Here is a 14,171-nt window from a genome sequence, read left to right as displayed (position 1 = left end):
TTAAATTGAAGAGTTATGGACATTGCAGAGCTGCACTGGTTGCTGTCCGCCATTGTCCGGTGTGTTGTTTTTGTCGTCACCGCTGCATTGCATTGTGGGACATTCATGCCGGCGTAGTGTCCAGTGCTTTTACACTGTAATACTTATCGAAAATAGCATGCACCTCATGTACTATTGGGTTCATACTAAGGTATCGGACATACTAAAAAATCTTACATACTGTTTTAGCATACTCAGTAGCATGTTAGTATGGAATTTCGGACACAGCCCTGGCTTGATGACAGAAGAGGAAGGAAAGACTAGGGGGTTCTGAATGCAGAGACACAAAAAGTTTCCTTCTTAGTTATGCTTCAAGAATAAATGGTGGCTGCACTACAGATGTTGTCCTATGAAAAGAAACAGCTCTGAACAGCACTTAGAAAATCCAATAACTGTAAACCAATCAATATACAAAAAGGCTTTTCCCATAGACAGAAGAGAAAACCTAGTGTATGGCTGGACAGTGTGTTGTCAATTTGATATGTTGTCACCACATACATCTACACAAATAGTTAGTGGCAGTCTATAATGTGAATTCCAGGATACAACATTTTCATCTGCAATTACCCTAAAAAAATGTAAATATTGAAGGATATCACATTTACACTAACATTTAGGTTTCTGCTGCCCTGACATTGGTCGGAAATTCCTTCTACCACTGAGGCACCAGAACATAGAAGAGTCATAACTTCGCTCTCAGCGATGGCGGCCGGCCAGCTATAGTGGAGTGCTTGTGCTTGAGCGTGTGGTCTGACCATTGTTTGGTGTTGGATGGGTGCAGTTCTGCTGATAGCCTTGAAGTCCAGCACCATCGTATTGAATCAGATGCGGACTGCGACAGGAAGCCAGTGGGGGTCACAAAGGAGGGGGGTCACATGGGAGAATTTGGGTAGATTGAAAACAAGGCACACTGCAGTGTTCTAGATACACTCTACACAACAGTTTTGTCGCAGAGTCCAGCTAAAAGCGAGTTGCATCAGTCCATATGGGAGATGACCAACACTTGGACTAGGAGTTGCGTTGCATCCTTTGTGAGGAAAGACCGGATCCTGGGGATGTTGTAGAGGGCAACGCTGCAGGATGGGGCTGATGTTGAAACACTGGAGGAGGTCCAGTGAGAAGCACTGGCTGGTGTGCAGGGCAGTCGTGACTCTGGGGTGATGGGCAGACAGTGCAGTGTGAGTGTACGAAATATGTGAGTAACAGTTTGGTTCACATTGTGGTTTCAGAGGACACACAGCCTTACCTCTGTATTCTTGTGTGGCAGAGGTTGATGGGGATGTCCTATCTCACTGATTGATTGCAAATGAGAACTGTTCAGACTGAGGCTCCAGCTGTCCACAGAATGAGAGGACGAAAAATCAATATATGGATGCTTGAATGTCTCAACCCCAATCGGAGAGAACTTTGACTGTAGTGAGAGGAATCAGTTTGGATTACAATTCATTAAATGAAGGAGTCATTTAACTGTAACGCTAATGATATCCAACTAAACCTGTGATAGATTTCTCTCTGTGAAAATGATCCAAAAAGACCTCCATATGGAGCCAATCCAACATCCTTCTTTTGTCACACCTATAAAAACAAGCTACTGTACAAGGTTTCGTTATTCATGAACCATTTTTGCCAAAATGTACTCATGGAACAGCTTCAGTTCATGAGGTGGAGGGTGTGCTCCTCCTATCTATATGACAAAGTGTCCTTTGTGTGTGTGTGTGTGTGTGTGTGTGTGTGTGTGTGTGTGTGTGTGTGTGTGTGTGTGTGTGTGTGTGTGTGTGCACGCTCGCAAGTGCATGCGCTTTTTCTGCTTTTTTTTTTTTTTACTGAGTTATGTTTTATGTTACAACTGTAGTATTTTGTCAATGTGTCATTATGAAAGTATGCATTATGTGCATCAGATGTGAGCTTGTGTGTGTATAAATAGGTCTCTAATTGGTTGTCTTTCACAATGGATGACATGTCCTCCTCTACATACATTGATGTAATTTATCTTATGGAAAACCTGAATGCAAATGTTTCTAATAGTGTTAACCTTGTGATTCTTTTGGGTAAATATCACAAACATACTTGTATGTAGATTGGTAGTACTCCCACCTATACTGTGTTTAGAAAATGTTTTGCTACTGACTACTTTTAGTTTAAATATGAAAAAGAATAAGAAAGAAATCAAATACGTCCATATCAAAAATCCTTACTCTCCTAATAGATCTCCCTCTCCTTCCTAACTTACTATATGGATGTATTTCCTTTGTTTGTTGTTGTGATTTTGTTTTCCTGTAACATTAGCCCCACCTCGGTTATTTGCAGGGTACTCTATCTTGTTTTGTGCATTTTTCCTGTGATGAGTAAAGGCTAGACAAAAAACTTGGTTTTGGCAATTTTAAGTGCTACATCGAAGACAACTGTGTCATATTTCAGACAGTAGTTGTGGTTGTGTTTTTTGTTCTGAACTTTGTGTTTCAGAGGTGCGGCGAGAGGCTGGGTGGAGTTTTCTATGTGCTGGAGCTGCACACCTACAGCACATTTTGGGCTAATACGCACTTGCTCGCTGCCAGATGATTTTCGTTAGTCGACATGGTATCTAGCCACTCTACTTGTGTTATAACTTTTCTAGCCTGAGCTCTAATTTGCTTATCTTCTTCCCCACTAGTGACCATCGCTATGATCAACACTCAGCACTCCCCCTGCAAAACCTCCTCACAACCCCAACTAAATAGTGAACTTCTGTGCCTCACCTCTCTGCTCTCATTCTACCAGTGGCACTGTGCGCTTCCTGTGTCTCATGCCCATGTGAGTTACCCAGACCCATTCACACCAATTCCTGTTTGCCTTGTTAAATAAATCTCCATTGAAACTGTTCCAAATCTGGCGTCTGGTTCTGGGTCCTGAAACTTACCACCATACATCATCACAGAATTATCTGGTCTGCCATTGACCCAGCCGACCACAATCCCTCCACCCAAGGTGTCCTAGTTGAAATACCTCATACCTCCTCCTCCAGCTCTCCTAACTGAATCTGCCTGCCAGCCTCTCTCCAGTGGTCATGTGAGCATCTGCCTATTCAAGTATTGATTGACTCCGGTACAGAGGACAACTTTATAGTTCAAGTCCAGCTATTTGTCATTCCCTCTCCAACTTCCCCAGTGGTACTAGGACTCCCATGGCTAAAGAGCCCTAACCCTCATATTGACTGGTCATCTTCCACCACCGCCAGACTTTCCCCCTTTCCTCTACTCCCCTGGATTTGTCCCAAGTGACACCTGCCTATCATGGTCTCCCCTAGTTGTTCAGCAAGGAGCTAGCTAACCCTCTCCCTGCCCCCACACAGACCATATGACTGTGCCATCGAGCTCCTCCCTGGTGCCACACTTCCCTCCAGTCATCTTTACAATTTGTCACACCCTGAGAGAGAGGCAATGGAGAATTACATTAATGACTCCCTAGCCTCAGGAATAATCATATCTTCATCTTCATCAAATTTGCTGATGACACAACAGTCGTTGGGCTCATCTCAGGAGGAGACAAAAGAGCATACAGGGATGAGATAAAGTGCCTGGCTGCGTAGCGTTCAATGAACAACCTCTCACTGAACACCACTAAAACCAACGAGATCATCATGGACTTCAGGAGGAAATGCAACATTGTCCGGCCCCGCTCTGCATAAATGGGGTCAGGGTAGAGAGGGCAGAGTCCTTCAAATTCCTGGGAGTCCTCATCTCCGAGGACCTCACCTGGTCTGCCAACACCTCTGCCACCATCAAAAGGGCACAGCAGAGATTCTACTTCCTCAGAGTACAATGACAGTAGGAATGACACAGAGAGGAACCTGATGGTGTCTTTTTACCGGGCGACCATCGAGATTCTGCTGATGTACTGCATCACAGTGTGGTACAAAGGCTGCTCTGCTGCAGATTAAAAAAAAAAAAGCTCTGCAGAGGGTCGTCAAAACGGCAGAATAAATCACTGGCTGCCCTCTGCCCTCTCCGAAGGACATCGCCACGTCCCGCTACCTCAGCAAAATCAAAACAATCACCAGTGAATCCACACTAAAGATGTCTCGTTTGCGAATGAATCGGTTCAAAGGAACAACACTTTAACGTGAACCAACTGACCTGATTCCACGTTTCACTTCTCTCTCATTTGTTCTTTCGTTCTCACAGACTAGTTGCCGTTTTGTTCACTGTTTAGTCATCAAAATGGTGAAGAGGACTGAGAGCCATCCAATCGTATGTTGAGTCTAGGACACTGTCGAATTTTAGCCAATGAGAAACAGGAAAGCATAGCAACCGTTTCCATGGAAAAAAAAAAATCATTTCATTTGTAGGTCATTGTTCTCATTAAATCAGGTCAGTCAGTCACCGTTGGCTTACATCAATTTAATGTCAAGGTGAAAATACACATTATCCACTATTGTTTTGTCTAAAAGTACACAATCATTAAGTTGCAGCTATGTATTTGCCTTGAACTACAGTGTTATGTTGACCATTAACATGACTGTTTGAGAAGGAGGAGCTGAGAACGGTGCATTACATTATTCACCACTAAACGATGTTGTACCGGAAACGCGATTGAATGAACGAATGAACGATGTGAACGATTCTTCCTGCCAAACTGACCGATGGGAACTGAATCTCAACAACAAACGATAAAATCCACCTCTGCTCCACACACCCCAGCCACCACCTTTTTGAACTGTTGCCCTCTGGCAGACGTTTAATATCCATCAAAAGATGCACCAACAGATACAGAGACAGTTTTTTTCCAACAGCCATCCGCACACTTAACACCAAAAAGCGCTAAAAATACATTCAACACCACTACATATTTTGCACACTATTAGTTCAATACATGTTTTTATTCATTTATTTAGATGTATATTTATTTTTAATAGATCTCCAGATTCTCGCTAAAACCCTAGATTTACATAGATATATATTTTTTATTATTGTGACATTCTAATATGTTTTTATGTTATGTCCTATTGTATTGCACAGACTGAGATGCATCTGTGATTTCATTGTAAGCTGACCTTACAATGACAGTAAGAATAATTATATTGTATTGTATTCTGTTCTATTAAGACAATGGTGCTGGCCTTCAAGGCCATTCACTGAACTGCACCTGTCTACCTCCAAACACTGGTCAAGTCAAGCAAAGACTCTTCTCTGTTTTGGCACTTCAGTAGAGCAATGAACTCCTGACCAATGTCAGGACAGTGGAGTCACTCACCATCTTCCACAAAAGACTCATGACTAACTTATTCAGCCTTCACCTTTACCCCGCATAGCATGATTAGCATACTAACTACCCCCCAAAAAAGTATATGCACTTGTATGGTGTTACCCTTAGCATCTAAATAAAAGCATTTATGCACTCAAGGTATCCTTGATAAATAGCAGCTATGATGCTAGAAGAGGGCTTGAAAATTGATTCTATTTTTTCTTTTTACTTTATCGACAGTGATATGTTGTGGTTTCTTTCTTTTGACAAATGCATTTATTGTAAATCGCTTTGGACAAAAGTGTCTGCTAAATGCCCTAAATATAAATGTAAATTTTCCCCACAAAATTACAGCTGGCAGGGAGCACTTTCAGATTCAGCATCAGAAGAGCGACCTTTGGGCTGCTATTCATTGTTATATAAGTTATATAGGTGTTATATAACAGGTGTACTTTGGTCTGCTTTGAAAGTGGAATGATAGCAGTGCTGGAAATGGCCAGATGTAACTGGAGGGAGCTGGCCACTGGTGACCCACTGTGTCAGCACCAGACCAAGCCATCTTACAATATGGCTGATGTCACGCTTACTTGACATGACTGAGAAAAATGTTTATTTGAAACTTTTAAGAGCTATTCATTGATCTTATCAATCCCTAGATGGACTTGGCTCTGACCTGTCAAGGCATGGACTCTGAACCTCTGGGGACCTTGTAGCATCCGGCACCACAGTGTTGATGGCAGATGGTTTGAGTCTTGTGCATGGTGAGGTGAGGCCTCCGTGGATATTACATGTTTATGCATATACCATGAATGCCTGTGAAATTTGGAATTTGGATAACTCAGTGGAGGGCCTGCACGCTCTAACCCACAGGAGCCTGATATGGGCTCTTGATTGGCAAGCCCACAGTAGGTTACCCTCCATGGATAGCACTTGGTTATGCTTGACTGGATATTGATCAGGGGAATTTGGAGGCCAAGTTCATGCCTTGAGTTCTATGTCAAATTCCTTGCACCATTCCTCACCACTTTTGGTGTGGTATGCTGAATTCTCCTGCTGGGCTGCCATCTCTTAGCTGAATTTAATGTTTCTGACCCCCCAGATCAAGGACAATACAAATGACATCTTGTGGATACATTACAAAAATTAAGTTCCACTGATGACAAAGTTGGCTTTTTGTACTCTCCTGATGGCAATTGGGAGCATTCTTTGCCGTAGTTCAGACTGTCAGGCACTCGTATCTCATGCAACTTTCAGATCGCGTTTTCCTCTGAATCTGGCGCAGAGCAGACTCAGACCCAGCAATCCCCCCCAATCCCCAACGTAATATTATGTGATCTCTAGTCCTTAAACATTAAATAGAGACACTTAAATCTGGAGTCGAGCTCGTTGTGACGCAGTCTGCGCTACCTAGCAGGCACTGCGCAGGGCAAAAATAGCAACAAAGTTCACCTCTTGTAATGGGCGTGTCTCAGTCAGCACTTATAAGTTATGAAATAAGTGTGTGTGCTGTGCTGTGGTGCGAAGTGTTGCCACCATGTCGGCGGAGGGGGAGTTTGACTGCATAGTGATTGGGGCCGGTGTCCAGGGTTCCTTCACGGCCTATCAGCTGGCAAAAAGGAACAAGAAGACGCTCCTGTTGGAGCAGGTACGTTACACACTTCAACTTGTTCCTTGAGAATACTTATTAACGAGCACCGCTAAAAAGACGACTGATACTGAGATACTGAAGTAACGGTGCCATTGCGTTTATTCCCCATGACCAGCTGCGCATGCATGATTTACACACTACTAGTGTCAGCGCGGGGCGGCTGCAGCTCAGCAGGTAGAGCAGGTCGACTAGTGATCGGTACATATCTCGGCTCCGGGCAGGGCTGAGCTGCACGTCAAAGTGTCCTTGATCGAGATACTGAACCCACATTGCTCCTCAGTGAGGGCCCTGCGATGAGCTGGCGACTTGTCCAGGGAGTACCCTGCTCTCTCCCTGAGACAAGGCTGGGATTGGCTCCAGCAGCAACACCCCGCAACCCCATGGAAAGAGATAAGCGGTTACGGATAATGACATGACTAGTGTCAGCGCTAGAAGACCCAGTATTCTGATGATCTGCTCGTGTCATAGTCTACTGATTAGGGTAAACGGTCAAAGGTATAAACAGTGTGACGTGACTGTGAGATCTGACTGCTGTTCCCCACTGAGCTGCAGGCAGCAGCTGGCATTTTTTGGCAATCTTACGTTGCCTGGTAGATCTGTGCTCTACTGTGTGTGTTGACCTACTTATTAAAACAAAAATGTTGAACAAAATAAACTATACTAGCATCACAATTGATATAACTGAAGTCGTGCAACTCTGTACAGGGGCCCCTGTACAAGAAGGTTCCACAAAATATATAATGACGCAGGTGCTGTTATAAAGCCGCTGTCATATCCAGTGGCAATGTTCTTTCCCGATGTAAAACCTTGTATTAACAAATAAATCTTTATTACTGAAATGTCCACAACCAGTGAACCTCAAGGCTCCACAATTTTCTTTGTTGCTCTGGTTGGTAATCCATCCCTGTTGATCACTTGAACTGCTTCAACCACTTAACAGACATTAATAGATAAAGTTTGCACAAACACTACTGGAATGACTTTTCTACAAACCTTATAGCAATGTGATGAAGAGTCGTTAGGGCGGGCGGGAGGACGGATGCTTCCACATATATCTGCAACATTTTTTTCCTCATAGAAGTTTCCAAATACGGTCACGGTTACTACGTTTGATACTACATTACTGCTGCATTTGTTTGGTCCTGTCATCTTGCTTTGTGGGACATTTTTTTTTTTAATTTGGTTGAGTGATGGACCTGTGTAGTTAACAGACCATCAGACCGACACACCCTCGATACGTGCAGCCCTCTTATCTATTCACACTGATTCAGTTTGCCAATAATGCGGTCTTTATACTACCTCCAGAGGCGGATCAGCCCCCCGCTGGCTCTGAGAGACGCACACAGAGGCAGAGGCTGAGAATTGGTGCAGGATCCCCATTCAAATGGCAGTGTGAATGGGGCTACTGCTTCAAATTTATAAAGAACGATGTCATTGCACATCACAATGTTTCACTGTCATGTTTTCACTGTCATTGTCATATCATACACACAATATATAGAATAAATACATGTCAATATAATGCTATTGTGTGACTGCAGCATAAAGCAGAACCTGATATTTTTTTAAATAGAACATCCTTGAGCCAACTTAGATGAATAAAACAGGACAGTTAAGTTCTGCTGGGGCTTATCATGGGTATGTGTTGCACAGATCTTTGAGGAACACAGCGGCCAGTGTCATCAACTATAATAAACCAGCACAGTTTCAATTAATAATAGTTTCAGCTGACTTTGTTTATGTACACTGGTCATATAGGTACCTGTGGTGTTTTTTGAAAGCGCTGGCACAAGTTCTTAGTTACTAAATCTTCCAAGGTTGCTGCTGGATCAGAGAAAGCCAAACCTAAAGTTTTACTTGTGTTGTTGTTGGTAGCTGTATACGCAGTCACCTTGGGTCATGTCTGATTGGTGAGCATGACTGTTTGACTAGGAAGACGACATGATTTTGTTAAACCACTGACCATAAAGGTGGGTCACAGGTGTGTCCTGCACAAAATAAATCGCTGCTTCTGCAATTTGCTAATCACATTGTTTCGGATCACAATTTTGATTTAATCATTTGGCCCGTAGTAAGATGTTTAGAAGCATTTTCTGTGCTGTCACCGACAGCTTTGAATGTTTGCTTTTGGGTACTTTTGGCCATTTGGTGTATCAACCAAGTGATATTATGTTCATCTTTTCCAGTTCATCCTGCCCCACACCCGAGGGAGCTCCCATGGCCAGACCCGAATCATCCGCAGGGCCTATGATGAAGACTTCTACACCCACATGATGAGGGAGTGCTACGAGCTGTGGGCTCAGCTGGAGAGGGAGACGGGTGTCAAACTGTTCAGGTAAACAGTCAGCAGAAACACGTACAGAGAAAACCACTTAAACAGAATATAATAAAAGCTTTGCCAGAATACAGAGATTTGTCACAGTTAAGGTGCATGGGTTCAGTCTACGGTAGCCATAATTACAGGACTTTCTCATTACACCCGGCATCAATGAATCACCTGTTGACACCCTCCATGCCTTGTGGAACAGGGGCCCTCATCTTATTAAACCCCTGATTTTCCTTTGCGGAGTAGGGAGAAATTTTTGTGTTTATGTATGACTGTGGCATCAAACTGTAAGCAACCCTCCAACACTTTAACTTTCCTAGTCGTGCCTACCTCTTACCTCTAAGCATCCTTGTTTCTTCTAAGTACCAGAGAGCTGAATAACACAGTACTTTGTTATTCATGTCTCAGGGTAATAGCTTATTATACCAAGCCACACCCAGGTTATGTTCCCTAGAAACAGTGAGCCTCCCCATCCTTTGTGCACCTGTCCACAGCTCATGACTTATGGGTCCACATCTGAAAGCCACCTGTGCCCTTGGGCTGGCAGCAAAAGTCTGCATTCTGATGAGAAATGAGCAATGCCTCCCACCTGTGCTGCTCAGGGCATGTGAGTGGAGCGCAGAGCGAGTGGGGAGCATGCGGAATATAGACGGAGCGCAGAGCATGTTTTAATCCAAAGGCCAGAGCGATGGTTCCGTTTCGCTCCACTTCTGTTCCGATACTGCTGGCAGTACAAGGCCATCCACTGGCTCAAAAAGACAGAACACAGAAGGAGGACGAGGTGACAGCCCAAAACAATCTACTGTTCTTTACAAACTGAAAAGGGTTTCAATCGACAGGCTCTCTCCAGCAACAAAACTGCTGCATGTCAGTTTAGGCCACATTGCGCAGTGTGTCCCAGGCTAATTTGGTGGAAAACATCAGGAATTGCTCCCTCACATGCTCTGGTGCTGCTGTCTCTGGGACAGATGGACCCATCTAAAAAGGAACCAAGCTCAGCTAAATATCTTCCCACTCACCTTTTTTTATTTTCTCCACACACGGCAACATGTGTGCACAATCACCAGCTGAACCCGTGCCGCCATTCGCCCAGTTTGACAGTTTGGACAAGATGAGGTATCTTATTCATGATCCTACATACACTTGCGTGGCTTTTCCTTCCTCTGTCACACACTAGTAAACACGCCCACAGAGAGACATGCTTTTAGCTGGGGTTGCCTGTGCCTTATGTCTGCTGACAGATGTCGGCGCAGTCTTTAGAAAACACTGCTGACAAAGGGCAAGTCATCAATCTATCAAGCAGATTATTGAATTAGAAGTGGCTGAAATCTCCCCTCGTGAAATTGGTCAACCGTTGAAACATCTCATCTGCCATCAGTAGCCATCGCTGGCGTTGTGCATGTGGCTCTACATTTCAATATGCCTTCAGCTGTGGTGATTTCTCTTGCACTACTGTGGTAATCCTGCTGATATCACAATGCCATTTATCATGTATGTGATGGAGATTGAAAAGACTGGACATGCTAAAATTAGCATGGGAGTCATGCTATGTGGGGTCGAGGTGAAGCCTGAACAGATGAGTCTTGTGCCTTTTGTGGAAGATCGAGAGTGATTCCACTGTCCTCACTAGATATAAACATTCAAAACATTAATATTGAAAAAGCAACAATATAAACAATATACCGTATTTTCCGCACTATAGGGCGCACTGGATTATAAGTCGCACTGTCAATTAATGGTCTATTTTCGAACTTTTTTCATATATAAAGCACACCGGACTATAAGGCGCATTAAGCGAAACAAAACAGTCAGATAAGTCAGTCAGTCAAACTTTATTAAACACGTTCACAATAACTCTCAACATTGTTCAAACGTTAATGAGCGTATTCACTATAACTCTCAAAATTGCTCAGTTATAATACGTAAAATACAACACAATACACTCACTTTTTCAGTTCATTCCTCGTCCACAAATCCCTCAGATTCTTCATCTTCAGTGTCCGAGTTGAACATTTGGGCGATTACGGCATCCAGCATGCCCGGATCCCTCTCGTCATTATCTGAGTCAGTGTCGTTGCTGTTACCTGGCAGTTCAGTGATGATTCCGGCCCTCCCGAAAGCTCGGACCACAGTTGAGACTGATACATTAGCCCAGGCATCCACGATCCATTGGCAGGTAGTGGCGTAAGTTGCCTGTCGCTGTCTCCCTGTCTTGGTGAATGTGTGTTCGCCTTCTGTCATCCACTGCTCCCACGCAGCTTGCAGTTTAACTTTGAACGTCCTGTTGACACCAATATCTAGCGGCTGGAGTTCTTTAGCTAACCCACCCGGAATGATGGCAAGCTGCGAATTAGTTTGCTTCACTTGGTTTTTGACAACATCGGTGAGATGGGCGCGCATGGTGTCGCAGATCAATAGGGACGGAGATTTGTGGAAAAAGCCATCCGGTCTCTCGACGTAAATTTCTCTCAGCCACTCACTCATATTTTCCTCGTCCATCCAGCCCTTCGGGTTAACTCTGATGATGACGCCGGCTGGAAACTTTTCTTTTGGCAAAGTCTTCCTCTTGAAAATGACCAGTTTCTGGCCATTAGCCTGGCAACCGAGAACTACAGTGAAGGATGACTTCTCGTTCCCTGTGGTGCGTATAGACACCGTTCTGGTCCCTGTTTTCTCCACAGTACAGTTCACGGCGATATCAAAGGTGAGGGGAACCTTGTCTATGTTGGTGATGTGCTCTGGCAGGATCTTCTTTTCAGTGATCTTGTTTTTGCAGTATGCGCGGAAAGTGGCCAGCTTTTCTTCGTAATGTTTTGGCAGTTGCTGCGAGACGGTAGTTCGTGTGCAGATGGAGAGATTACGTCTTTTTATAAAACGAAAGCACCAAGAAGGACCGCCTCGAAAGTCATTGTTATTCATGTCCCGTGCTAACGCTGTTGCCTTCATTTTAAATAGAGACTGTAGAGACGCTTCTACCTGCTGCTCTCTGTTCAATAACCCACTGTTCAATTTTGTCCTCTAACTGCGGCCATCTCGCGTTGTTCCCTCGGAAACTCTGTGTGGTCTTCTTTACTTGGCGCAGGTCATCTTCTTGCTTCCTCCACTTCCATATCATTGATTCATTAATGTTGAATTCTCTTGCAGCGTGACTGATAGCCTTGAGTTTGAAGTCCGCGCCATAAGCGTGTCTCTTGGCAGGTGCCATTTTGGGGACCATAATATTATGGTGAAACACAGTATGTATTACTCCATGACGCTCCTGACGACGGTAGCCATAATGGCTTTGTAGTTTACCAAAGTCATACTAAAACATTTTGACAGAGCGCCGTGAGCGCCGTGTACCACACAAAATCGCTTTGAGGTCAGTAAGCACAACCAGAATTAATCCATATAATGGCGCTCCGGATTATAAGGCACACTGTCGTTTTTTGAGAAAATTTAAGGCTTTTAAGTGCGCCTTATAGTCCGAAAAGTACGGTAGATTCCCCCCCGCTCACCCTGCATGTACAGCTCTGGCAGTCACAACAAACATAAAAGGTGAGAAATATATTGTAAATATATTGTAGACGTCACTAGTTTGAGAATCATCAGAGGAGTGAGGGCTGAAGCAGGTAAGGCCATCAGAGGTGAGGGTCGGAGGATGTGCTTTCTGGATGGGCATAGTACTGAGGACCTGATGTTTTTACTTGCTTGGTCAAGTAAGTTACAAAGTCATCAGCAGTGAGGGAGGAAGGAGGGGCAGGGGCAGGAGGGGTGAGGAGAGAAGACAACAAGGAGAATAGTTTCCTGGCGTTGGAAGCAGAGTAATTGATCTTTGACAGGTAGAAGGCCACATTTGGCTGCTGATACAATTGAGGTGAACTCATACAGGAGGTGGTGGTAGTAAGCAAAGTCATCAGAATGATGTGATTTTCTCCATTGTCTGTCTGCTGCTCGTAGCACCGATCTATTGGTTCTCGAGATTCAGACAGCCAAGGAGGGGAAGGAGAAGATCGTGCCGGTCGGAAGGTGAGGGGACAGAGAACGTCTAAAGAGGAGGAGAGGGGGGGATAGCAGAGTGGAGGACGCTTCTTCAGAAGACATTTGAGTGAATTAGTCTGTGGATGGTTGTCAGGAAAGAACAGTAGGAGAGAGCAGAAGGAGAGAGGGATTTCAGATTGTGGCGGGTGGTGACCATGTGAGGGGCAGGGGTGAGGGAATTTTAAGGGGAGAGAAAAAGTGACAGCATGGTGTTCAGACACAGTGAGTGGGGCAATGGAGAGTGCCGAGATGCTACACGATCTTGTCAAGACAAGGTCGAGTTGATTCCTGGCCTGGTGGGTTGGTGGATATGGAGAGAGTGTGTGTTCAAATGTGGAGGAGAAGTCAATGAATTCAGGTGAGCGCAGCTTCTCTGGGGGGGATGTTGAAGTCACCCAAGACAAAGAGCGGTGTGCCATCGTCAGGGGAACAGCTTAGGAGGGCATCCATATCATCAAAGAAGTCACAAAGAGGACTGGGAGGGCAGTAAATCATGTGTGACAGAGACCGAGTGTAATTCAAAAGCAGATCTAGGTATGTGGTCCAGGGGAAGGACCTGATAGGACCACATGGGGGAGATGAGGAGTCCAGTTCCTCCTCCTCAACCACCTGGAGTGGCAGTGTTTAAGATGATTAAGGTGGTTAAAGCTGAGATAATCTTTCCACACATACTGTTCCCAAGGCCATGAATAAACTTAGTACCTTTTTACTATTCAATCAAATTGATACCACACTTAAAGAGGTTGTATTATGCTAATTTTCAGGTTCATACTTTTAGTTGGGGGTCCTATTAGAATAGGTGTACATACTAATTTTTTTTAAAAAACACATAATGTTTCTCATGTGGCGCGTTGCTGCAGAACTCCATTTCACAGTGTCTTGAACACTCTGTTGTATTTACAGAATAAGGAAATCTTG

The 14,171-nt window shown here is 44.3% G+C and overlaps 1 protein-coding gene and 1 long non-coding RNA gene across 3 annotated transcripts in view; one reads left to right on the top strand and one right to left on the bottom strand.

Annotated features, from left to right (window-relative positions):
- Positions 1 to 517: 517 nt before the first annotated feature.
- Positions 518 to 4,278, bottom strand: LOC119007536. The gene is made up of 3 exons (XR_005071152.1): positions 4,152 to 4,278; positions 1,286 to 1,373; positions 518 to 1,191 (listed from the first exon to the last, which is right to left on the bottom strand). It is a non-coding gene; the product is annotated as an uncharacterized LOC119007536 (long non-coding RNA).
- Positions 4,279 to 5,897: 1,619 nt separating this feature from the next.
- Positions 5,898 to 14,171, top strand: part of pipox (pipecolic acid oxidase) — a 39,226-nt gene continuing 30,952 nt past the window's right edge. The window contains exons 1-2 of one of the 2 annotated variants that reach the window (XM_037077288.1): positions 5,898 to 6,025; positions 9,094 to 9,242. In XM_037077288.1, the coding sequence (XP_036933183.1) occupies positions 5,993 to 6,025; positions 9,094 to 9,242 (182 nt within the window). In that variant the 5' untranslated portion in view covers positions 5,898 to 5,992. Of the gene's footprint in view, positions 6,026 to 6,746; positions 6,905 to 9,093; positions 9,243 to 14,171 lie in introns of those variants that run through there. The other variant, XM_037077280.1, reaches the window with a different exon arrangement.

Source organism: Acanthopagrus latus, chromosome 2 (assembly GCF_904848185.1).
Source record: "Acanthopagrus latus isolate v.2019 chromosome 2, fAcaLat1.1, whole genome shotgun sequence".
NCBI lineage: Eukaryota > Metazoa > Chordata > Actinopteri > Spariformes > Sparidae > Acanthopagrus > Acanthopagrus latus.
The sequence above is the reverse complement of the archived record's forward strand: the minus strand, read 5'-3'. Positions and strand labels throughout refer to the sequence as shown.